Source organism: Acomys russatus, chromosome 13 (assembly GCF_903995435.1).
Source record: "Acomys russatus chromosome 13, mAcoRus1.1, whole genome shotgun sequence".
Lineage (NCBI taxonomy): Eukaryota > Metazoa > Chordata > Mammalia > Rodentia > Muridae > Acomys > Acomys russatus.
The window spans coordinates 62,433,815-62,460,801 of NC_067149.1; the positions used below are offsets into that span (position 1 = coordinate 62,433,815).

Consider the following 26,987-nt stretch of genomic DNA (forward strand, 5'->3'; position numbering starts at 1 on the left):
TTCCCACTGGACTGCAACCAGATACAACAAACAAGGTGGCAACATTAAGTTCTGGAACTCAGCATTCTGAATATGGGACTTAATAGACTAGAGTCAAAGTATTGGCAGACCTTCTGGAATATTCCACCTTCTGCAGCAGAGGTTCTCAACCTGTGGGCCACAACCCCTTTACATGTCACATATATGGGTCATGTACCCTGGATGTCAGATATTTACATTACAATATTCATAACAGTAGAAAAATTACAGTCATGAAGTGGCAATGAAATGATTTTATGGATGCGGAGCTGTACTAAAGGGTCACAGCACTAAGGAGGTTGAGGACCACTGGTCTAGGAGATCTCTTCTTGCAATACAGTCCCTGTCATCACACCTTCATGTCTGGCTCTTACTGTCCTTGTGCTTCCTCTGGCAGAATGTTAGTCGTTACACTGGGCAAACCTGGACTACATGGGACAGCCTTACCATCTCAAGGGCTTCGGTGTATTTTATCTGCAAAGGCTTTCTGCTGTGTAAACTAACGTTATATATAAATTAGACCAGGGGTTGATATTATCCTCCTGGACTAAGGATGTATGGAATAGTATAAAGACTCAATTCCTTTGAATCTGAATATGGGAGTGGGGAAGGGGGAGGGAGAGGGGGAGGGAGGGAGGGAGGGAGGGAGGGAGGGAGGGAGGGAGGGGGAACAAGACTGTTCTAGGTGTGTTGATATTTTTGCTAACAGACATATGCATCTGCTGTTTGACAAAACTATTCCTGGGGAAATGCAACACACACATGCCTATTCACGCCAGGCAGGAAGCTCCCACAACAGACCAAAGCACAGATGCCACCAAAACCCGGCATGGTACCCATGAGTTTCATTGATGTGGCTTATAGGAATGTGGGGGAAGGGTCACTTACAGGGGCAGAGATGACTCAAAGACAGCTGCATCAACAAAGCCCACCCAGCATGGGTGACAGCTCCCAAATCTGGAAGCCTGGAACACACTGAGAGTGTCCTTTGCAGGTGCCTCAGTTGGTGTAACCGTTTTTCCAGACAGCTTGGCTGGCTTCGGCTTCTTCCACGCAGCAACTCTGGTCTTACAGTGTTCCTTGCACCTCAGGCTCAGCTTCTTAGGCTCTGAGAGGATTCTCAGCTTTTATTGCTTACTGTGACAGGGAGGGGCCTGGTGGGTCCAGTCACTTTCAGAAACTTCCTGAAGCTCTTTAGAGTAGTTTACCTTCCTGCTTAAAGAGGGTCCTGCAAGATAGAATGTTTTAATCTTGGGGGGTGAGAGCAGGATGTTACACAGCAGCTTCTTCTGTCTGTAACAAGGCCTTCCTCTTTAAAATCCTATGTAATAAACATACAGCCAAGGGAGTGTCATTGTGATTGTAGTTTCTGTGGTCTAACAATTCTATCATTTTACTTGCATCAATTTATATTTCCTATTTTAACCATAATTACAAGCAACACACTAATGAAATGTTATATTAAATACTGAATACAATCTTTGCCTTTAGATGATTGGAATGATGTGTGTTGGGGTGTGTGTGTGTGTGTGTGTGTGTGTGTGTGTGTGTGTGTGTGTGTGTGTGTGTGCGTCCAGGTCTGTTATCTTACAAGCATTTTATCTGAGATGCACCTGGTGGATTTTTTCCTTTCTTCCATTCTTAACATTCATTGCTGATAATTCAACTATGTCCTAGTAGCATCAGAGTAATATACCGCTTGACTATGGGGGATTGCCACACAGACTAGAGCATGCATCCCTAGTGTTTTAAATCCACTATGACTTTGTAATTTTCTTTTAATTTCCCTGTGGCATGAAACCTTAAGACAGTCTGTTTAACACATTTGTATCTCATACACCGTGGTAACAATGTATATTACTTTCTTTGTTCTTCATCTACTTTTAACATTTTTGTCTTTGCAAACTTCTTCATCGTGCTCTCAGATCCAGTGTTGTTTCTCTTTCTCATGTGCAAGTTTCTGGACCTCCTGTGTTTGCACTAATGGTGGCTCTTACTGTTGGCTCTAACATTCTTCCAAGACAAGTTAAAAAAAAATCACATGTTAAGCTCTTTCAGCCACTGTCACCATGAGAATCTAGTGCTGCGGCCACCCTCTAGGTGTGCAGCTTCCAAAGTGTCTTCCCTTCTCATTGTCCTCTCAGAGGAGCTGTGCTGCAGGTCCAAGTCTGTGGTCTTTATCAACCCAAATGGCTTTTTAATATTTCTTTACTTGCTAGGTTATTACTTTCGCTTGCCCTGAAAGCAGGTTGGAAAATTCTATAGAAATTCCGGGCTAACATTATCTTCTTCTTGTATATGAGTCAGATCAGGGCTTGCAAGACACGTAAGCACACATATACACAGGCACACACAAACGCACACCTAGACATACATAAAACACACACACACACACACACACAAGCACACACACGAAAGCACACTGTGCATGTGTGAAGCTGATGTCTCCTAATGCTAAAGAATCTCTCGTTTTCTTTACTAGTGGCTAGACTGTCGACATGGCATGGAACATCCCTGTGGGACAGACGCGGGTTTCATAAGCAGGCGCCTGGCAGACAGAGCTCTTTAGCTCTTGGACACAGCTGTCTAGCGGTTTATCCAGAACAACAATCCTCAGGGTGATGAGCAGTACAAAGTCTCTCAGATGCTTTGCTTTCTGAAGCAAAGAGTGAAAACGTTCACAGAATCTTTTAAGTTAAGCCTCATACCTCAAAGAGCTTGGATGTGGCCAGTGTGTGAGCCCATCTGAAATAAAGCACTAACCAGCAGTCAGCAAGCCTTTTCTCAAGACACAGGGTCTCAACTGCTGGGGTGCAGGCACGTGCCACCATACTTCCTAACAAGACTCCATTTTCTATGAGGAAAAAGTTCATCTCTGACATTCAATATGCTAATGAATAGAACAACCCTCTGTTCATTGATGTGAGAGTAAATAACAGAAGCAATCACAGACTTGCTGATTAGAGAAAGTAGAGCACCTCCTCCTCCCTATCTCTAGCCACTGTGGGCATTATCAGTCACTTGGCCTCTAATGTAGCAGTCACTCAGGTATCCTCGTTTCTGACTGATTCTCATAGGAGGCTGGACTATTATTGTAAAGCTGGTAGACTCAGATATAGACACTGTTCTGTATCAAAGGATAAGTGCCCAAACAGCAGAGTTCCACTTAAGTCCAAGGGAGTTAGAGCCTGTGACATTCAAGTCACTACTAAAGGTCAGACAGTAGTTAATAAATAGAAGCCACAAAGCATCACGTTGGACAAACAGAATGGTAGGAAGCAATCATGATGGCCACCACGTTCTTTTCTCCTGTAAGGAAATGTAAGGATCTAATGGCTATGTTCTCATATTCTCCTCAGTTTTTATCTCTCATCTAGATAGTGCCTCACTCATCAATATTTGCTAAATATTTTAAATGAATAACAATACCATCATTATCATATAACGACCTATAGGATTGCTGTTGTCCTTCAAATCCTAAGGGATTAACAGATTACATTTGAGAGTGTTTGATGGTGACCTTTAAACTTCTTCTCTTGTTTATTGGCAAGTTCTCTAACCAACTCATGCTTCCAAAAATGGTAGTTTGTTTATATACATTTTATATGCAAACTTCCATATGAATAAGGGATGACCTTCTAAAACTTGCAGAAAAAAAAACCCAAAATGTTTAGAAAACCTTAGATGTGCTATAAAGCAAATATTATAAAATGAATATTCCTCTAGGGCCAGGGATTCAGCTCACTTGGTAGGGTGTTCAGCTAGCCCACAGACAGCCTTGGATTCAGCCTCTAGCCCCTAGTAAGCCAGACATAGTGATGCATCCCTGTAATCTTAGCATTAGGGAGGTAAAGGCAGGAGAACCATAAGATTAGCACAATTATTGCCTTTATAGCTGGTCTGAGCCTTACCTGGACAACAAGAGGCCATTGCAGAAAAACAAACAAACAAACAAACAAAAAACAAAAACAAAAAATCTTCCCCTCACCCTAGTGTATAGCACAAAATGAACCTCATGACAGAGACCTCCACCTTAGCAGAAGATGCTCATGGAACTTTCCCAGCTGCCAAATGAAAGGCTGGCTCCATTGGCTGCCTAGTGTCCAGTGCAGGGATAGCACTGGCCATGATCAGCATGGGTGGGTGTTAATGATGCAGTCACCCATGACCACACTTCCCGAAAGACCACTCTGATTTTATAGATTACATTTGCAATGTATCTGTTTTGAGCAGAGAGAAAGAAATGAACAGTATGTGTTCACCAAGAGGACCAAATGATAGAGAAATTGAATTGGAATAATAATGTCAGTAGGCAGAAAAAGCAACGTATAAAATAATTTAAGACAATATGAAAACTAGACCCTAGGAAAACAAGCATTTTCTACATAAAGATAATATTCAGGTCCTGGAAGAATGGCTCAACAGTTAAGAGTGTACACTGCTCTCTCAGAGTACTCAAGTTCAAATCTCAACAGCTACAGCAGGAGCTCACAGCCTCCTGTAAGTCCGGATCCAAGGGATCCAGCACCTTCTCCTGGACACCTGCACTCACAGGCACACACCCACACAAGAGATCCAACACCTTCTCCTGGATACCTGCACTCACAGGCACACACCCACACAAGGGATCCAACACCTTCTCCTGGATGCCTGGATACCTGCACTCACAGGCACACACCCACACAAGGGATCCAACACCTTCTCCTGGACACCTGCACTCACAGGCACACACCCACACAAGGGATCCAACACCTTCTCCTGGACACCTGCACTCACAGGCACACACCCACACAAGGGATCCAACACCTTCTCCTGGACACCTGCACTCACAGGCACACACACACACACACACACACACACACACAAGCGATCCAACACCTTCTCCTGGATACCTGGACACCTGCACTCACAGGCACACACCCACACGCAGGCACACGCATACACATAAATTTAATAATTTTTTAAAAAGAGAGTATTCGCATTCACCTTTCTTGTGTTTATTTTTTCTAAGAGTGTATTTCAATTTCTGTCTCAATCAATGGGGAAATGAATGGCAGAGCCTTCTGCCCTCTCAAAACAAGGTACTATATTTCATTACACTGAAGGCCAAGTGATTTTGCGTATCAAAGGGCAGAGTAGAATGCTGACATCTTTGTGTCCTTACGACTGCCATGCTCAGACGCTAATGGCCATGTCCTTATGTGTCAGGCCAGAGTGGCAAGAATGGCAGTTATCTGGGATAGAAAGTGCTGAGGGAGTGGTGGAAGGGTTCTCACCTTTGAGGGTGCGCACACAGCTCACACTAAAGCTACCTGGATACAAACACTTGCACGATGAATTAAATGCATTCAGTAGTTGCTGAAATGATCAGACTTGGCTTCTGTAGACAAAGGCAAGTGTAAAATAAGGGCACCTCTGATTTCTGCCTAGGGTACGATGGGGGCAAGTACTGAGATCTGTCCACATTCACTAGCAAGCTGTAAGTAGGAAACGCAGCATGTGTAAGGTAAAGACTTCTGCGATTGCTTAATACACCGATACATGAGCAGAGGGCTACTGTGAGAGAAGGCAAGGACACAAGCCTGTCCAGGGTGTTCAGACTGCAAAATGCATTTCAGCACAGCAAGGCTTAATGGACATTGCTATGCATCGCTCACATGGATGCAGGGGGACATATAAACACAGGCAACAAGCATAGACCTGCAGTTTTGGTTATAGTCACATTTACAGAGGTAGTTACATTAAACTGCTACTACAGAGGCCCTGGGGACAGGTGCTGTCATTGTACTGTATGACATTATCAATCTTTATTGGTTGGCACTCTGGGATAGGAAAGCTGAATAAATGGTAAGTATCATATTATGTTTTAAAATTGGTCTGAATTAAAGCCTGAGATTGTAGGGGGTAAAAAAAAAAAAAATAGAAGAGAAGGAAAAGGAGTTAGGAATTGGTGTTCTTAATTTAAAAATATTGTGAAACCAAAGATATTAACAGTAAACCAGCTGGAGATTATGTTCTAAGGAAACTTCGATCTTGTTTAAAAACAGGATTTCATTAGAGGAAGTTATAATCGTAGCTGTTCTTCCAACATAACAGGGTCACAAATGTAACCCCAGAAACGTAGCTGATCTGTAGAGGTGTTGAGGATGAGCAGGGCTTTGCCTGAACACGGTGTGTGCTCTACCACTGGCAGCCACATCCGGCCTCAATGAGGATTTACAGGATGGCTCGTTTGTAAGATCTAGAAACCGAATCTCTCTTATTAGTTGTCCTTATGCTACCAAAAAATCACACAAGTATTGTTAGATTCATATGTCTACAAGCACCAAAGTAACACTCACACTTTGTAAACAAATCATCACAGCTGCCACTTTCTAGAACTACTGACTTAGCAAAAACAAAGGCACGTATGTAGATGTGTTTGTATGTATGCAGATGTGGGTTGAGCCCAGGAACTTGTTTCTTCTAGGAGAGCACTCTGCCACTGAACTACATCCCCAGCCCAACAAGTGTTTAGCTGCGGTTGTCTACACCCTGTTGTGTTGGTGTTGATGCCTTATAAAAAGACTTCTGTAACTCCTCTTACTTTCTATTTCTCCAACGAAAGTTCTTGGAACTTGAGTGTCACTCCAGAGGCTATGCCATGAGGAAGCTGTAGTCATGTCATCAACTACTGAGCAGTGAGGGCTGGGGAGATGTTTCAGTCTCAAAAGTGCTTACTTGGCCAAGCAATGAACCAGAGTTGAGATCCCTAGCACCCACCGAAAAGTAAGGATTAGCATCCATGTGCAACCTCAGTAACCAGTAACAAAAGTGGAGACAGGCTGAGTTCTGGAGCACACCTAACCAAAACTGTGAGCTCCTGTTTGTAGAAACTCCCAATGGTCTCTTTCTTTCTACTATATGACAGAACAATTAACAAAAGCTACTTGGGCTGGAGAGATGGCTCACTGGTTAAGAGGCCTGTCTGCTCTTCCAAAGGTCCTGAGTTCATTTCCCAGCAACCACATGGTGGCTCACAACCACCTATACAGAGATCTGGTGCCCTCTAGTGGTGTGTGAGCTAACATGCAGGCAGAACACTGTATAAATAATAAATAAATAAATCTTTAAAAAAAAAAAAGCTACTAAGGGAAGAGGGGGGTATTTGGTTCTCAGCTTGAGGGTGAAGTTCACCATGGTGGAATGCATGGTGTAGAAAAAGGGTTCTAGCTAGCAGAGTGGCGAAAGGCAGCAGGGGCCTCAGAAAGGAGCCCCAGGTAACTGATCACTTGCACCCACAGTCAAGGAAGGAGGCGAGAATGCTCACTCAGACTCAGCTTTCTTATCGCTTTTATTCAGTCTGGGGCCTCAGATTATGGGATAGGGCCACGCACATTCAGGGTGTGTCTTCCCATCGGTGTTAAATCTCTTCAAATAACCTCAAAGACGCTGCAGAGGTATGGCTCCTTGGGGACTCAGTCCCATCAAGTCGGCAGTCAGGGTTAACCATCACGCTCCCTGGGTCTGTTTATGTTTAGCAAATGAAATTTAATTTCAAGATTAAATGAAACATTACTGGCCTAAAAGTTACACTAATAATTCCAGCAGAAATTGTAGTACCTCGACATTTTTTAGTTTGTGTTACTGATTCCCTTTCTTCGTGTGAATGAAGAAAGCTATTTTTGGGATAGGAACATTAAAATTTATAAAATATGAAATGTACCATCATGTATTTTTAAGGGATATGCAGTGTTCATTCTGAGTACTCTTGGGCAGTACATCTTTGATCCTAGAAAAATTAACTCTTTCAAATACATTTTTTCATAGTTTCCTGTCATGTGGCAGCACAGGAAAATTTAATCTAATCCTATTATGCATGCATACTAGAATACATATTCAGTTTTAGTTATATGCTAAATTCATAACTCTTTTGAACTACATTGAATCACTATGCATAATTATGTAATTTTTAAAATTATATGACAATTGCATACATGTATATAAAGAATTTTGATCTTTTTCACCACCCATTACACTCTTATCCCATTTTCTGCAACTAAAACTCTTCTAATTCCCCATAATCCCTCCACTTTCATGTCTTTTTTTTTTTTTAACCCACTGAGTTTAACTGAGGGTTCTTACCTGAACACAGTTACAGGCTATTTATCAGGAAGTGGGTGACTAGTGACTAAGTCATCGGTGGCTGCATCACTAAAGAAGTTGCTGCTCCTATAACTTTACATTTTATTGAACACCCACTGCTTGTAACATTCTAGAGTCAGACGTTTAGTTTTGTTTCTATAGTAAACTGCATAAGTCAAAATAATGTGATTTTTTAATTTTTTATTGAGCACCTATTTAAAACCATAAGGACATTCTATGCCCATCCTAACCCTGAATAATTACATGGAGACTTATATTTATTTATAATAGGCTTAGGCTTTAGCTTACTCTTGTTCCTGACTAGCTCCTATAACCTACGTTAACTCATTCATATTAATCTAAGTTCCCACACATGGTTAATTACCTCTCTTCAGTTTCCTAGTCCGACTTCCTCCGTATATCACAGGTGAATTCTCCCATGCCTCTTTCTTTCCCAGAGTTCCTTTCTCTGCCGGAAGTCCTGCCCATTCTCTCCTGCCTTTGCTATAGGCCATTCAGCTCTTTATTCAACCAATCAGAAGGTGATGGAAAATAATGGTTACAAAGTACTGAGGCAAGAGAAGCTACATAAGAATTACAATGCAAAAATCTGGCCTCTACTCAACTCTCTAGGTACAAAGATCAGCATTTGAACAATACCGGGACAATCCTTACACCGTGCATTAAAAACATCCCTCCAATAGTACCATTTGGAACATTCTAGAGTCAGAGCTTTAGTTTTGTTTCTGTTGTAAGCTGGATAAGTTCAAATAATGTGAGATACACCTGACTCTTCATAAGTTTATAATATAGTGGTGATATATAACATGAACATAAGTAATACATGCCCTAAAATGAAAAGGCTGTGAGAAAGAAAGAAGAAACTACAGCTTGAATATAAAATTAGATTGTCACTTCCTAAAAATCATGTACTATTGTGTGTCCTCACCTGTGAGCTGTGCTGCTTTGGGTTGGAGGATGGACATTTTGAGGTCAAGAATCAACTGTGTTAGAAGTGCACCTGGTCTGGGGGTGGAGGGATGGTCTAAAGATACTAAAGCAGCCTGGATAACGGGACAGATACCTAAAGATATCTAAGCTCTATCTGTCGATTATCTATCTATCTATCTATCATCTGTCTATCTCTTGGGAATAGAGACAGTCTGCTGATAAATGAAGCAGGCAGTAAGTGGAAATGACCCTCACACAGTACCCATCAATGCTAAAGAGATTAGGGGCATTTGCTCATCCCTGTAGCATCTCTGCTTGGCTTCTATTGACTCAGCCTCACTCACCTCCCCAGACTGAGAGAAGCTTCTGTATTCCTTTCAGTGTTTATAGTTTCATTCAAGCACAATGTCAGTACTAACAAGAATTATTTCTGTTTCTTTAAATTTTCTTCTGTTTTGATGGAATTCTGCCGTGAATGAAGCAAAAATCCTTAGAAAGCATAATGTCGACCCAGGATTAAAAAATAGCATAGCAAGTGACCACAAAACCTAAACAAATGCATGTCCACATCAGAGTTCAGCTGAGAGACAGAGTGTGCTTAAAGCATCTGACATCCGTGTACATTGGGTCCTTTCCCTCTTCTCGGGACTGTTGCTCATTTCTGGCCATCCCTGGAAACAGAGAATGATATCACTTAAGGCTTAGGCAATGCTATTTTGAAAGCTAAAACCCAATGTCAAAATAAAGGCAAGAAGATAAATCCTTTCCTAACAGCAAACATATGTTTCCTGCTCCTATTGCTAAACCCAGATGTTAATCGCGTGTTTGTCACCACGCTGCTCTGTTCTTGTTTGGCACTAGCTGAAGCTTACATTGCAGGCAGGATAAATGTCATGTGTGTGCCATCAGGAAAACCAAGATTGTTATTCACTGTCTGGTAAAACACGGATGACATTTGAGAGCCAAATTGCTGAAGATTCTTTATTTGTCCATGTAGCTCCAACGTGAATTCAGTGGGCTGAGCTATGGGAAAGACTGGACATGCTGACACATTGCTCTATGAAAAAGGCAAGAAAACAAAATTACTGTTCAACTTTGATTTAGAAGTCTTATGGGGGTTCATTTTTTAATTTGTGCTTTTATAGCACTCCACGGCATTTGAGAGAAATAGATTTAGCTTATTGTTTTAAGTCACTAAATCTTGCAGCCAATATTAGAAGTTGGCTGGCTAGCTAATAGATGGGACCACTTAATGTGCTTTTGTAAAGAAAGAGAAAAATGGATCTTGGTTTTATATTCCATTCATTCTGGCCTGTGCGTGTATTTTAACTCTGTTCAGTCTTTGATAATATGGTATAGGAAAAACACTTAGGTTCCAAATTGATCAGCTCTCTAAAAAAGTCAATCATTTTAAATTACATACACGTTAATGTAATTGGTAAACACATTATGAATGAGAATTCTAAGTTTAACAAAGCATACTCTGATGGGAATTTTAATTTAATATTGACCTGTTGGATTTCATGTTTGTTTTTTATTGTCCTCATTTCTCATTTAAAAACATAATGGGAATTAAAATTTCACATTAGTTATATTAGAGTCTTCTCTAGCGTGGGGAAAACATATACATATATACACACATATTTGTGAAAATAAATATATCTTTATAGAACATAATGCAATTTAGCTCATCAATAGTAACTTTAGACAGCCCAAGACAAATCATAGCCATTTTTTATTTGTTCACCAGATACATACAAAGAATGTCCTACATATTTGAATGTTCATATTTTACTGCACAACAGCTGACAAATCAGGATGGCAGCCAAACACTAAGATATCTTTCTTGTCACACAAGTGCAAATTGGCTTAGTATGTTGGAAAAGTAAGAATGTCAGAAGTGTTGCTGGAAGTGGGTTGGAGGCAAAAGTTAAATCTAAACTGCATTTGAGTTGTCTATGGATGTCCAAAGACACTAAGCAGAGGGTTAGATACGTTCATGAAGAATATTTGGCTAAAAATATACACATTGGAACTATCCCCAAATAACTGATTATCACATCTATACACTTGAAGAAATTAATTAATGCTAAGTACACTGAGAAATGAATTTTAAAAGTGATGTAGTTGCAAAATGAGGCAGCTTACCAACTTTAAAGTTTGAGGAGATTGAGAAACAGCAATCAACTGGACACCAGAGAATAGAGTGCCAGGAGTCCAGCAAGAGAGAAGGATTCAAAAAAGAGGGTAGTTATCTGGTCAAACTAACATAGTCAAAAATCACATCAGTGTTCCCAACGGTCAGAGGCTGAAGCAGGAGAAACACAATCATTCAAGTTTGTTAGGATTTTTACAAACAAACCCCAACTGGATGGTGTTCGAGTGAAAATGAAAAGAGAGGTTTAAGATATTCTGGGGAAAACAGCTTTGCTGCAGACTTTCTCTAAACATAGAGACAGAATACAGGGAAATTTAAGTTCCTTGCTGAAATCAATTATAGCATATGTGTATGCTCCCTGTAAAAAGCATTCACTTAAGAAGTGAAATAAAGAGAAAGAAAGACTAATCAAGAAGAATTCAGAGCAATGGCCTTGAGTAGGAGGGCAGGGCATCTGGTGTCTGAACTGTTTTCAAATTATAGTTAATCTGTGCAACAGAAGAAAGAGCAGAGACTAATATCCTGGTGCATTGTGTTGGGAGATGGATTCTGTTCCATCAAGCAGGCAACCCATGAGGAGATTGGGGAGGAAGGAGCACTGGAATTTGGGGAGCAAAGACTACAATGAATGAAAAAGTCTTTTTGTCAAATAGTAAATGGATTAATGGTGTTTGTAAACATTTCCATAAAATATGCAAGAATCACTAAAGGGTAGTGACTTCATTGTCTATGGTCGTGTGTGTGTGTGTGTGTGTGTGTGTGTGTGTGTGTGTGTGTTTTCAACAACATTAGGTTGGCTGTTGCACTTGTAAAGTAGGCATGTGTGTGTGTGTGTGTGTGTGTGTGTGTGTGTGTGTGTTTTCAACAACGTTAGGCTGGCTGTTGCACTTGTAAAGTAGGCATGTATGTGTGTGTGTGTGTGTGTGTGTGTGTGTGTGTGTGTGTGTGTGTGTGTGTATACTGGTGTTTTGTGAAATGAATAAAAAAAATGAAAAAAGGTCATAGTACCAGAGAATCAGCATAGAAATAGACCATGAAATTCAAATTGGCCACAGGCAGACATGAAGACATGGAATAGATTTAATTTTTGAAATGGATCTGCAGTCAGGATATTTCTCATATATTGGTATTTTTTAAGAGAACTGAAAATGAGGAAGGTGAGTTTATAGACTAGAAGACTAGAAATCATGATAATAGAAGAGTTTTGATCACTGGTCAAGACAGACCAGAAGAACAAGAATGGCTGGCTGAGTGAAACACAGAGTAAGATCATTAAAGGTGAAGGAAGCAAGAAAAAAAGAGTCTAGGATATAAAAGGATGATCTGTATGAATATTTAAATATGTGTTATGATCTGTATGAATATTTAAATGTGTGATATGGCAATAGCACTGTGAAGAAAATGAAAATGTGTAAGGATAAATGTCTTCAAGAAATGCTCTCCAGTGCACCACCGATCTATAGGAAAGTATAATGGCAGGAGACACAGGACATTAGTTTGTAGACATTGTATGCAAGGCATAGCACTTCACAAAAGAAAGGAGAACAGAAATTCCAAGAACAGGAGTCATGCGGACACTTATCTCTTGTGCAGTACCAGGGCTCTAGCGAGGATGGGAGGGAGGACAGCCATCATTTCTGGGCCTTCCAGAGGGTCAGAGTGGAATGCCCAGAGAGGGAGTTGGCTGAAGTATTTACCTAACTACATGCTCCAAGAATTGATTCTGTTTTTTCTTTTTCCTTCAGTCTACATGCATTGTCACCATTTTAAAGAAAAATGACTGTAACTTATCCTACTGAAAATTCATCCATAAGTAATACTGGTATTAAGGTTACCCAAATGACTAGAACAGTCTAGAGTCCCTGAAAAGCTTTTTCTGGCCGTACCTCTCACTTACCCTCTGTGTGGAGTCTCCTTTTCTAAAGGACACACTACAGCCACAAAAGTGAGCCTCGGCCTGCTGACGACACTGCTGGTTTTTATTAACCACTGGCGCTCTCTATTTCTACAATGGAGAAGTTAAAATCAGAGCTTTTACTCAAGAAAGCATTTCCCAGTAAGAACATAACCTGAAGACAACCTTTTATTTGACAACTTTTTATTTGATTGTTCAGGGTCCTGTTTTTCTATGCTGGAGATTCAGGCCCTTGCTCCTGACACTCTAGCATGGATCCACATCCCAGACCACATAATGCAAGAATGTATGAGATATTTTAGGTTAAGTGACCACTGATTATAAGTTGAACTCTCCAGTAGTTGAAATACCCAAAAATTAGCTACATACTTTCCAAGTACCTTGTATTGTCCACCTGCTAGATAATACACAGGCAACCAAGTTCCATTTGGATTTCTGATAAATAGCAAGTATTTTTTTGTAAATATGTCACAAATATTGTACAGACAAAATGGGAGGGCCATGCTGTGTGTGGAGGCACACAGTCCCTGGAAGCCTGCTAACTTCAGAACTGTGCCCTGTATAATCACCCAAGTAAATGCCTGGACAGCACAACAAGCCCAGCTGGAAACACTGGTCTGGATTATTACTGAAAGCCATGCATCTGCATGTTTCCAAAACACCTTATTTATAAGTAAGTCTATTTATAAATAAGCCTAAAGAAATTTAATGGTTGTTTTGAGGTTCAGTAATATCATCATTATTTGAGAAATTGTCTCACTATGTAGCCCAGATTAACCTTGAACTCTTGATCTTCCTGTCTTAATCACACTGGGTATTGCGATTGCAATACCTGACTTATTGTACTTTTCTTTTTAGCGCTTTTTTTTTTTCTCCTTGACACTGGACCATATTCTCTTGCAGAAGGAAAAACAATGCTGCAATAAAGAATTAATGTTTAGTACCTCTTCCAGGCCCAGAATTATAAAGAGTTCAAGGACATGGCAGTATAAACACAGAGGAATAATTAACTAGCTCTGATGTTTCAGGAACTAATAGGAAAGACATCTTGATTGATATGGAGGTTCATTATCCATTGGATAATAAGTCCAAACTTTTGCCAAAAAAAAATTAGCAATAATAATTGACCAGTCATCAAAGATTTAAGAAGGTTGTGTTTTCTTTAACCAGTTCTGTTCAGTGTGAGATTTTATTTTAAACATTCGAATTAAAAAACAAAGAAACAAATAACTTGTAGTCAGCTGCTTGACTATGAACTGATTTTCTTAAATATGAGCTCCTGTTCATCAACTTCATAACAGATCAAAGTGTAGAGACAGAATATGACAATTGCCTAGTTTGTAATGAATATAAATTGTTGATAAGAATAATTTACACTAGGAATCAAGGCCATTCGCACTGGAAGACACTGGATCTGCACTGCACTGGATCTCGGCTTGTTCTGCAATGCATGGTTAAACAGCACTGTGTGTGTGAGGGTTAGCTCTCAGTCTGCTCTTGGTGAGTCACTGGCTCACAGAAAAAGAGTGAGTAATCATCATGGGACCAATGAAGGACAAGGTAGAAAGGAAGAAGAAAGAAACATGTACAAAAAAAAGAGGATAAAGAAAGCAGGGCATCTTTAATGAGATAAATATAATCCATACAGTGACACATAAAGGGATGGAAAAGAAATGGTGAGGAGAAGGCCCCAGTCAAGAACAGGTCGCTTCTTTTAGAGGGAAGACGTGGCCACTATCAGGATTTAGGAAGTTAATTGTTAAATATTTCTTTTGGAAGAGCAAGTGGTAACTTTGCAGAAGCAGAGTTGAGAAGGGTTAGCAAGATGAAACGTGGACCCAACTGCTAAAACCCAGATGGAAGTTGAAGGTTCTAGAACTAGGAATGTGACAGTAACACAGAAGGGAGATACCTACTTTTACTTATTTTGAGGCTGATGTGGCCGTAGCTGTCAAAGCTGGTGACAGCTCCTAAAGTCAAGTTTCTCTTTCATCCTGTGGCATGGTACTTTCAAATCTTTCTCAGGACACCAGCTTCAGCACTGACTCTGCCAGTGACTCAACTGTGTCTACTTCAGAGAAATTAAAATACATGGACATTCCTGAGCTGTGGGTCTGTGATCACAGAATTTAGCATTTTCTTTTATCTGTAGGACAAGATACAGATAAACAACAAAACACTTGTTTTGAGCCTGGACATGGGAGGAACAGAACAATGGAGTGACTTGCATTTCTTTTTTTTTTCTTTCTTTTTTTTTTTTGACTTGCATTTCTTGATACACATCTTTGAATGGTCAAGAAAGCCAGTCAAAAGTAATTCAGATATAGATATATTTTTATATCTATAAATAGATATAGATGACAGAGAGAATTCAGATATAAAGTTGAATCTAAAGAGACAAATCTCAAAGACAGCTTTAGATTTCTGAGTCAGTAAAGGTGTCACCAAAGTCACCCTAAAACACTATGCTGAATTGTGATAGACTTAAAATGAAAAACTTAAATTATAAACAAAAGGAAAATGGGTAAGAAAACAAGCAGCGGAAACACAGATGGGTAAGAAATGGACAGAGTCCAGTATCAGAAAAGCAAATATCAAATCCTGTCACTGCTGACAAAATAACTGCTGGATTCTGAAAAAGAATACTTTTTAATACAGAGATAATTAGAAATAAGATGAGAGTATATTTTAGAGGCCAGTTAGGCAAAACCTGTTCATGACTGACCATAACATAAGTAGGAATAGAGGAGTCCACAGTGTGAGACCTTTTCTGGCTTCACTTGTGTCAGGGAGAACATGGTTCACCATGTTCTTTATGCACGAGCGCATGTTGCACAGCTTTCTGCTTGACCATGTTTAACACAGATGAAAAAGAAGAGACAGTGGAGAGATAGCAAATGGATTTGGGTTTCTACATGGTTCCTTGAGTGTGAATATTAGAGCCAGAGCATTGATGAAGGAGTCAGTGCTGGATGGTTCTCTACAGCCATCTCTATCTCACCACACTGGCGTAAGGAGCAGAAACCTGCTTCATGAGCATTCTGGCAGTTGGGTGTCTAAACCCAATGTGTCAGCAACAGTGCTTCCTCCTCACACCCGATGGAAGGAAGAATCACTGCCTGCTTCTGCTCCTGAGCTTCTATAGATAGCCAGCTTCACCCAGGGTCTGTTTGTATTGCTTTCTTTTTGTAATAACCAACCATCCCTTTTTATAAGGGGACCAATCGCATTTGATTAGAGCACCCTACCTTACATGCCGTAGTTGCTTTTCTATTGACGTGACCAAGGCAACTCTTAAAAGAAAATGTTTACTGGGACTCATGGCTACTAAGGGTTAGAGTCTGTGATCGTCCTGACAGGGGGCATGGCAGCAGGCTGACAAGCAGGATAAGTGAAGCAATAACTGAGAGCTCACATTTGATCCACAAGCAAGAGGTAGAGAGAGATCTGACTAGGAATGGAGTGAGCATTTGAAACCTCAAAGCCCACAAAGGCCACACCTCCTAATCCTTCCCAAACAGTTCCACCAACTGGGGAGCAAGTACCGAAATCTATGAGCTATCTGGGCTATGCTCATTCAATCCACCACATTAGCTCAACTAATTATATCCCAAATGACACCATTTCCCAATCTGATCACATTCTACGGTTCTGAGATGTACCAAATCAGTGTGTGAATTTGTGGGAGTGACACAATTTAGCCTGTAAGATGAAAAGCAGACATTTCTTCCACTGCAATATGAAGGAAGGAATGCAAGTGTGTGTGTGTGTCCACAGAATTGACAGCAGTTTTATAGTGGAGAGAGTCATCAGCAGAGACGTCACTTTGGAAATAAAAGTTTCCTGATGGGGGTTTGAAAGAGCATTGCACAAAATGAGAGAAGGCTGACCTGGGAGTTCTTGACAAGCACTACCATGTTGGTGTATATATATATATATATATACATACACACACACATATATATATACACACACACATATATATATACACATACATATATATATGTGTGTGTGTGAGTGTGTGTGTGTGTATGATGTGATCAATAATTCAGGGTGTTCTTTATACAATCATTGAATATCTTCTGAGGATAAGCTACTTTCATTTCGTGACAGCTTACAACAAAGTAAACGCCGGTTTCACTAAGGAAAGGCTATTCTCAGATTAACTAGGCATACATATATTTGGAACTTGAGTTAAATTCTAATTTATTTGTGATGATCCCTATTCTTATACTCATTTCATATTTAGACAAAATATACCTAAATTTTATGCCTAAAATATGCATGACTAGAACTTGTTCCCTTTAACGCTATTTCTCTCCTAGACTATCGTAAAGAGAGACAGTACCTAATGCATCTGCCTGTCTTTTAATATGCCCTAGTAGTCCTTGGTGCTGAGAAGGGATTTAATCCTCAGTGAACAATCTTGGATTGAACCTTAAGTGATGGTTTCTCACAAAGCAAGAAAATACGTCATTTGGAAAGCATTTTTTTCTCAGAATGTTTTATCTAAAGCTTTATATTTTCCAGAAAAGGGAGATTTGTAAGACTTGTAGATAATTATACAATTACAGAACATAAACATTTATGATGACCTCCAGCAACATAGCAACCTTGAGTCTCTTGAAAAAATATAATCGATCTGAAGCCACATTAAAAAAAAAAAAACCTAGCTTAATTCATGGCACAACAATATTGACAGTAGACCTGCAAATTTTTTTCTGTTTATGGAATTGATAATAGGTACTCATTTAAAAAATCATATAATAAAGCAATGTTTCATGCAAGAGTGATGAGGATTAGTGGGAAAATATTATAAATGAGATATTATACTATTGTATTTTATGTTTTTTTTTTTTTCAGAGTGATTGTGTGCTTAGTTTTTTTCTATCTGACAATATACAGACAACACTTGAAGACTCTCCATTTGTGTACCCAGGCAAGTGAATCCGTCACAATTACCACATGCAATGATTGTATATATAATTGTCAGGACGATCCACCGGGAATATCTTCAGTTTCAACTGATAATGTCTTTTTAATGTTAAGGCCTTAATGTTTTTCCCCTAAGCATTTCTAAAGAGCGTGAACCTCCTAAGAATATGGTCTTCAAGTTAAGATAAACACAGATGTGCTTGTTCATTTAAGATAGTGACAGGATGCCACATTATCCCTCATTTCAATTAGTTGTCCTTTGAATTACAATTGCGTATCAGAGGATGAGTTTTTGTTTTCTCTGGCAAGGGAGTCTTATAGTTTTGCCACTGCCTCACAAAGCAACAACAATAAAACAAATATTCAGAGAGTTTCACTCTTACGTTTTAAATCCCACAGCACTCCACTCTCTGAACAAAGCCTCACATTGGTGCCACCATCTCTTTCTCTTCCAAACGTGTCCTGTCTGAGTTCTAATGGACATCCAATCATTTCCTCCTATGCTGACAGAAGCTCCTTTGAAAGTTCTATCCATTTCAAGCATTTGTACTATATTCTACAACTAGAAATGGCAATCCAATAACATGCTATCTTTTTATAGAGATTAATTTGCCTGATTTGCTGTGTTATGTTTGTTGGCAGCATGTATGCATGTGCAGCACATGTGTACAAGTGTTGCCAGAAGCCAGAGGGCATCAGATACCCTGGAACTAAGGTTAGAGGTGATGTGAGTTCTGGGAACTTAATTCTGTGTCCTCTGCAAGAATAGTAACCACTCTTCATCATGAAGCCATCTTCAGCACTAAATGTGCTAGTTTTAATCACCATGTTTATAAATCCATATTTTCCAGCCATCACCAGTTCTTTCAACTCTCAGTCTTCATTTCGTCTACATTCACCTCCTGGCTCTTGTGTTCAAAGCTATATGCATGTGCTTGTCACACCGGCTTCTGACATCCTAAGTATGTTTTTGCCTACTAGACAGTTTTCTGATAGTCTGTCCTGCAGCATAATTATTTATTAACTAATGTGACTGTGTTTGCACCTAACCAGCTTCTCTTGAGATACTAGAAATAACTCCGAGTCAAGGACTCCCTTCCAGAACCTGCATTGCTTTAAACTTCTAATTTTTGAGAGAATGATATGAGGACTTCTAAGGAGAGAAGGGGAGAAAGTAGAAAGAAAAAAAAAAGAAAATAATTAATTTTAATTACCTAGGGAGATGTTACTACCATCAATAGTACAAACTTTAATGATCCAGATTTGGAAAAAATAAAATATCAAGTTGTTGAATTCTAGAGATGCTGTCCAAATGGGACTGTGTGGCCCTCTTTGTCACTAAAGTCCCTCAAGAAAAATTGCTACCTGATGTTTCAAGAAATTACACCTCAGATTACTGTTGACTTTTGGTTTTGTTTGTAGCAGTATTTCTGAAAGGTATTTTGAAATACATAAGCACCCAAAAGTATGATAGTTTTCATAAAAACTGAAGCAGCGCTTTGAGAACATTTCCAAATTTAAAATGTCTTGTGTCATCAACACTCAAGAATTGTGTCATTATGAGTGACAAAAGATTTGATTCGTGCAATCTCTAAGTTATAGGCTGCCTACTAAAAACAGCCTACTGTCTTAAAACAATAGGACACATCTTCCAAGCAGGATATGCAAGTCACTATAATGAGCAAGGACTCGCAGGAAGCTATGCCTTACCTTGTTCTTCAAATCATTCCCTCTTTTATAATTCTGGATTCTTAATCTTTTGGTGCAGAATAGCTGCTGTTAGCAAGAAGCCCATTTACTTGAGCATTATGCTCATCCTTGAGTTGAAATTGTAAGCTTATGTTGTTAAATGATTAGAGGGCAAAGTTATTCAAATGTGTTCACATACTGATTTACATAGAACAACCTTAAATGAAAATCCGAGGCTTTGGTCACCTCTATTTAAGTGCTGACTTTGCATACTTATGTCTCCAGATAAAAGCCTCAAAGTCACAGAAGGAATAGTGTGTATGCTGGATAATCTTGGTTGTCAACTTGCCACACGTGGGGGAGAGAGCCTCAACAGAAGAACTCCCTTCTTCAGATTGGTTGTGGGCATGTCTGCAGGATATTTTCATGAAGAATGCCCAGTCTATTAGTGCATTGCCGTTTCTAGACAGGTGGGCGTGAGCTGTATAGGAAAGGGAGTTGAGGAAGCCACAAGGATCAGGCCAGTAAGCAGCGTTCCTTCATGGCCTCTGCTTCATATCCTTGAATTTTTCTATTGACTTCTTTTGATGGTAGACTTTAACCTATAAGTCACATAAGCTCTTTCTTCCCCAAGTTGCTTTTGTTTGTGGTATTTATCACAGCAACAGAAATCAAACTGAAACAACATGTCACCCTAAGTCTGGGAGACACTAATAGTCCTTGGGCTTCAAATTCTCATAAAATATGATTTTGTGCAATAGCATAAGACTTCATCTCATCTCAATGCCAGTCGGCTTTCCTCTCCTGTAACACTTCTTAGCTGCTCACTGTCCTTCAAGCCACTTACTTCAATGATGACTCTGGAGCATGTGTTAATTTACAGATAAGAACTCTTTGATGGGATAAAGGGTGTCCATATTGCCCTCCTTTGTGATCCAAGATGTACCTCCAAGTCTGGCTTCCCATACAAACACTCCCCAATAATGACTGAACAAATGTAGGTGGTGACAGCTACAGAGACATGGCGATAATCTCTATAAGGTAGATCAGTGTTTTTGTAAAAGGAGAAAGGTTTGGAATCATGTTGTCTTCCCACAGTCCTGACGTCATGGAAACATCCTGACACAGGAGAGCTCCCAAACACTAGAATATTTTAAAGCATCACTTTGGAAAATATCTTCTACAAATTATTATAGTGAATGCTATTGACTTCATAATACAATCTAAAAATTCCTTGTGGATGTTATTTTAGCTCTCTCTGTACCAACTCTCTGATGACATAATCTTCTGTATGCTACAAAGATTAATGTAGCTTGCACATTTTTGCATTGCTATAATAAATATCTGGCATAGTCAATTTAAGAGAAATGGTTTATCAGGGCTCATGGTTTCAACACTTTTAGTCTTTGTACATTTAATCATGTTGGGATCTCTGGTAAGGCCATGGTTAGAGCACATACATGATGAAGCAAAGCTATTCACCTCATGTGGCAGAACAGGACAGAGATAAAAAGAAAGGAAGCAGGGTCCTCATGTCCTCCTCTAGAGAAAGCCCTCAGTAACAGCTTTCTCCTCCCAGAATGCTCACCTTCATAGGCTCTACCAGGCCCCACACTACCGTAGGCTGAGGACCAAGCCTTCAAAACATAGGTCTTTGAGGAGCACATCCACACCTCCCACATCCAATAGTACTGTCATGCAAACAAAAATGAATTAAGTAACCCATCCATGCCCACCACACAATTCTCACGTGTGTACGACAGACACGTGACGAAATGATGGAAATAATAAAATAGGTAATTAAGTGCAACATTGGGCAATAATTATCAGTTCTAAGAGGATTTAAAGGATATTTATAATTACAAATGGTTGTAAAGACAAGCTTTGCATCATCACATCAAGTCACTGCCTCCACTTTATGATGTGTATTTGAAAGAGAATTTGAAGTCACAACTCCACAAGTCAGACACTCAACGGTCTAGCTATCCACTCAGTAAAAAAGAAAAAAAAAAAAAACAGATCTAAAGAAGTTGAACTGTGGAATGTAGGTTTCCAATTAAAGTTTTAATGATAAGTCATGTGATGGGGAAAAATTGAACTGTCATGTTTTGAAGTATGTCAAGGTAAATATACTCAGGATACATTATATATTTCAAAATAGAAAATAATTCACACATATTACTCCTAAGCATATGCAGCCTGGTACCAGGAAGACATTAGGGAAAGTTCCAGCAGTGAATGCAACTGGGTAGCCAATAAAAATGTAGTGAGAAATACGTCTTTGCCTTTGATTCTTTTAAGAAACAAATACTGTCAAAAAAAAGTTTTTAAAAATCTACTGCTATTAAGCAAGGGTATATCCTGTAACAAAACCAACAATGTCCTTAGGTATTACAAATGTGCAAAGAGTAACAGCTTGCTTAGCAAAATCTTCCATTAAAAATCACAACAGCAACAAGTTAGAGTTAAAACAAAACACAAATAGCTGTATGTGAGCTTAACTCATCTACTGAGGAAAAATGGTTTAAAATTGGAGTGAAAATCCAAACCACAACTATAGACACTATAAAAACAAAACAAACAAACAGAAAACACCTAAAACAAATTGATTTTAAAAGGTTGAGATTTTAAATGTTGCCATAGGTACATTAGGGAAAAGAAAAGAACCAGAAGTCAAAACACTGATTAGGAAAAGGGCAATTTGGGTTCCAAAGCTTCTATTATAAGAAAACAAATGATGGAACTATTATCTAGACTGTGAAATTACAAATAATACAAGATGTTATGACTCTCCATTAAATAATGTGACAGCTACATATATAAAGCAAAACCTGTGAGACACATGAGAGACACCCACCAAAGCACACTAAGTAGAAAATACTTTAACATGCAACTTTCAATTTGTGAATGCTTCAGTGAGAAAGAAAAGTCTGTTCATTAAAAATAATAATAATAAGTAAAACGAGTAAGGCAAATGCCTGGTTTTATGTCACTTTCCTCACACTGAAAACAGAAGGGATGATCTTCCTAAATGCCTACTAGATCACAAAACAAGTTCAACAAATTCCAGAAAGTAGGCATACTCTCAATGCTATCATTTAACTGTGACATAGTAAAACTGGATGGATCATTTCAGAAGGGCAGAAGACAATTACATTTGGGGATTTAAAAACAAAATATATTTTAATAACTTTTGGGTCAAAAGAAATTGCAGCCCCAAATTTCCAAAGCCTCAGCCGAGTAGTTACCCACCGTCCCAACAGCACACAGCTGTCACCTCAGCGATGCTGCTCAGATATCACGGCTGGCTCTTCAGCCCAGCTGACCAGAAATGACAAAATCATAATTCGAAACACAACACAAATAGCCCAAGCAGAGTCTTGACGGGCTCTCAGTGATTTAAAACCTGATAGTTACTCCGCTGCCTAAACAGTTAAAGATGGAGGTGAGAGGAAAATTATTCACATTTGCTTTCTGAAACAAAGTTTTCATACCAAAAGCGTCAAGATGGATAAGGGCTGCAAAATAAGAAATCAGAGATAAATATCACTCATGAATATCAATGGAAAACTCTATTAGACAAAATGACCCATCAGCTCATCACTAGAGAAATGACCAGAAACCATTCAATATTCAATATTATTATTATACATAAAGAGATAAACATTTTTTAAAAGCTTACATGGCCATGTCAGTGGACCTGAAAGGACATTTGATAACACTAAATTTCCTTTTTAAAAAATCTCAAAAAGGAAAAAGAAATAACCTTTGCATGAGAAACTCTAACAACAATTATGAGGGAAAACCCCTGAAAAACACACTCACAAAAATGGCGAACAACCCCCCACCCTGGACTCAAGATCATATCACAGCGTCTTCACGGTGTAGAAAGTGGACGGGTGTAGAAAATGAGGCAAGGCTCATTCCTCACCTCTTCCACCCTTTCCTCAAAATGTATCTTCTCAATAAGGATGTCCATAGCCACCTGTGAAAATCACACCTTGCCTGTATTTTGGAAGCGCCCAGAGTTTTAGGCCTTGATGTTGCTGACATTCACCATAATATAGACTTTACTTATTCGCTGTGCTTTTAACAATTTCTCTCATGCTGGATAACATGTGTCTCTTCCACTCCATATGCTCAGTGTACTGACTTTGTCCAAAACAGGTTCAAAAATACATTCAATGAAAACAGCAGCTACAGATTGATGTATACTTGTATCTATCATATTACAGATGTTCTTATATATATTTATTAAATATGTCAGATATAAGGCCTATTTAGAATATTTAAGTCCCAACAATAGTGTTCTCATAAAAAGGTTTAGGACATCTTAAAGATGACACATATTTAAGTGTAATGTATTCTTTAAAAATATTAACTGACTCATTTTTTTTTTAAATCTGTAAAACCAGAGCAAAGAAATAAAATGGACAAAAGGCCTCATATTACAATCCATAAAAATTAAATCCCTGTTATGAATGTGCCTAAGTGGACACATGAATAAGTCAATACGAAGGTTGCCATAGATTGTCCATGAGTAGAGCCAAATACACTGAAAAATTCAGTATGTGACCAGAACAGAGAAGGGAAGCCCAATAAATGGCTTATAACACCCTGCACTGCATAGTGTAAACTACAAATAGAGGAAGAAATGATAAATGCAAATAATGAAATCATAGATGACCAAGAAAATCCGGGGCAACCTTTATAATTCCTAAAGTGCACTGCAAGGGTAAAGCTTAGAGCTATTGACAACCTTATATAGCAATAAACACTTCAGTAAAATAAAGTAAAACACAATGGTGAGTGACCATGTAGATGAGATGTTGCTGATTCATCTCAAGGATCTGTTCAGTTAGCATATAATTGTCCTCTAGAAATTGATAAGAAAATTAAGACTATGAAAGATAAGGACACAAAAGTGCAAGTGGCTCTAGACCAATGAGAAGATGCTCAACCTCATTCGTAAGAGAATTACAAGTTAAATTACATGGATGCCATGGGTTTCTCACACCTCCTCTCTCCCATCAGGCTGGCAAAAACCCAACAATTTAATTAGCATCTCAGTCGCAAAATCAGCAGGCCTCTCGTACACTCCTGGTGATAATACAAATTGGTACAAGCACTGTGGAATTATTTGGCAATATTTATCAAAATTACGCAGGCAAATACACTCGGACCAGCACAGGTGACGTGTCTTCAAGGCTGTCCCTGGAAACATGATTCACATGCCCACACAACACTGGAAAAGGTCCACGCGCCCATCCTGTGGAACTCGTTAGATAATCACAATATTAATTTTTGTAATATTTATATAAAAATATCTACAAATGCTTTGTGCAGAAGAATAATAGGTCATGGCCTTTTACAGTGATGGAAAAGAAGAATTATATATCTATCTTTGCTTTTATGGATCAGCTTGAAAACAATATGTATCTCTATGGAAAGATACAGAAACCATTAATAGAATAGTGGGTAGGAGATACCAGACATGGGAAGATTTTTTTTAGTTCATTCTTTAAAAATCATTTGTCACCTTTAATCACAAGAATACATTGTCTCCTGAAAAAAAAAAAACTTCAAAATGCTATTTTTGTTGAAATAGAAAGTAGTATATTTGTTAGTTAAGGCACTCAGGACAGACACATGTACACTTGATAATACTTTATCAGCCACAAGGAAGCCAGTGAGCATTGCAAATCCCCACAGTGACCAGAAAATTCTAGCATATCTCTCTCCATATCAAGCTATCCTCAAGCTTTCATCCCCAAGCTCTTTACTTAAACCTTTTCTTCTACACTGTGATGCTCATTTTATCATTTACAGCATGGTGTTTATAAATATGGCCCCCAATATCACTTAATCCTGCACTATGTTCCTTTCCTGTCCATTTATTTTAAATAGTATTAATTTATTCTTTGAAATTTTCATACATGCATCCAGTGTGTCTTAATCATATCCACTGTCCTCCCCCCTTTATCTGTCCTGAAGCTTCCCTTACAGAACCAACCTCTTCCCACCTCCATGCACTTTTCTTGTATAACCCATTGAGACCAGTCAGTGACCCCCCACAGGTGTATAGGTGTGGAGCATCCACTGAGGGCATGAGCAAACTACCACTGGCCACACCCCCGCAAGTGACTCTTGCTGCTACTGCCCAGTTGTCAACACTCAGTTAGGGATGGGTCTCAGCAGCCTCTCTCTGACTGGCTCCATATAGGGCAGATCTTGGCCAGGCAAGCATAGTCACAGTCAGTGCCTGTGATCCCCCATGTTTGACCTGCCTGACTTTGGAGAAAATGCCTTAGTTTCCACGTGTGTGTGTTTGTGTGTGTGTGTGTGTGAGTGAGAGAGAGAGAGGGAGAGAGAGAGAGAGAGAGAGAGAGAGAGAGAGAGAGAGAGAGAGAGAGAGAGAGAGAGAGAGAGAGAGAGAGAGAGAGAGAGAGAGAGAGAGAGCAGGAGAAACTAACCTTACTTGTTTGCTGTGGAGAGTTAGGTAAATGCCTCCCATAGGCTGGCACATTCTCAATCTTTTAAGTCTCTCTACTAAGAACCTATTAGCTGTTAAGAATCCCTACTGACCCCAGATCTTTCTGGGCTTCTGAACCCCCTAAGGCTATGATGGAGTATCTAGCCAGAGGAAAGCATCACCAGTCAGGGCACACAGCCACTGCACCTCTACTGCTCAGACACCTCATCATAAATTTATGATAATTTCCTACCCTTGAATTAAAACTTCTCTCATTAAATACATTGGGTTTCTATTTAATAATTCCTTCACCTCTTAGTTCAAATATAATATTCATTGTACATTAAAATGTCTTCAGTATTTTAGCACCTTCATACCTAGTGCTTAGTAAAATTTTTTTTATTATGAAACGTAATTTGCTTCAGTGAGAATCAACTTACAGTGTCTCTCAATCACTATAATGAGGATATTTAAGTGATTTTTAATGTATTTATATAACAGATGTCCCCTTGGTTAAAAGAAGCCCTCGTTTAATTATCAATAACCTCCATTATTAACTATGAACCCAATTACTTGATAATAAAACTAGTATCACGTATATGTGATGAATAACCTGCTCCAAAGCATGAAAGAGGCACAGAAAAATGGCACACCCTGCTCCTGCAATCTTAATGGACTGGGAACAGTTAGAGGTTGAGAGTAATCATCAGAAAACCAAGTGGACC

At 39.1% G+C, this 26,987-nt stretch overlaps 1 protein-coding gene across 1 annotated transcript in view; it reads left to right on the top strand.

The window, feature by feature from the left end:
• Window positions 1-26,987, top strand: part of Pik3c2g (phosphatidylinositol-4-phosphate 3-kinase catalytic subunit type 2 gamma) — a 297,903-nt gene that overhangs the window by 237,081 nt on the left and 33,835 nt on the right. Inside the window, exon 30 of the mRNA XM_051155525.1 lies at window positions 18,030-18,105. Coding sequence (XP_051011482.1) covers window positions 18,030-18,105 — 76 coding nt within the window. The remainder of the gene's footprint in view (window positions 1-18,029; window positions 18,106-26,987) is intronic.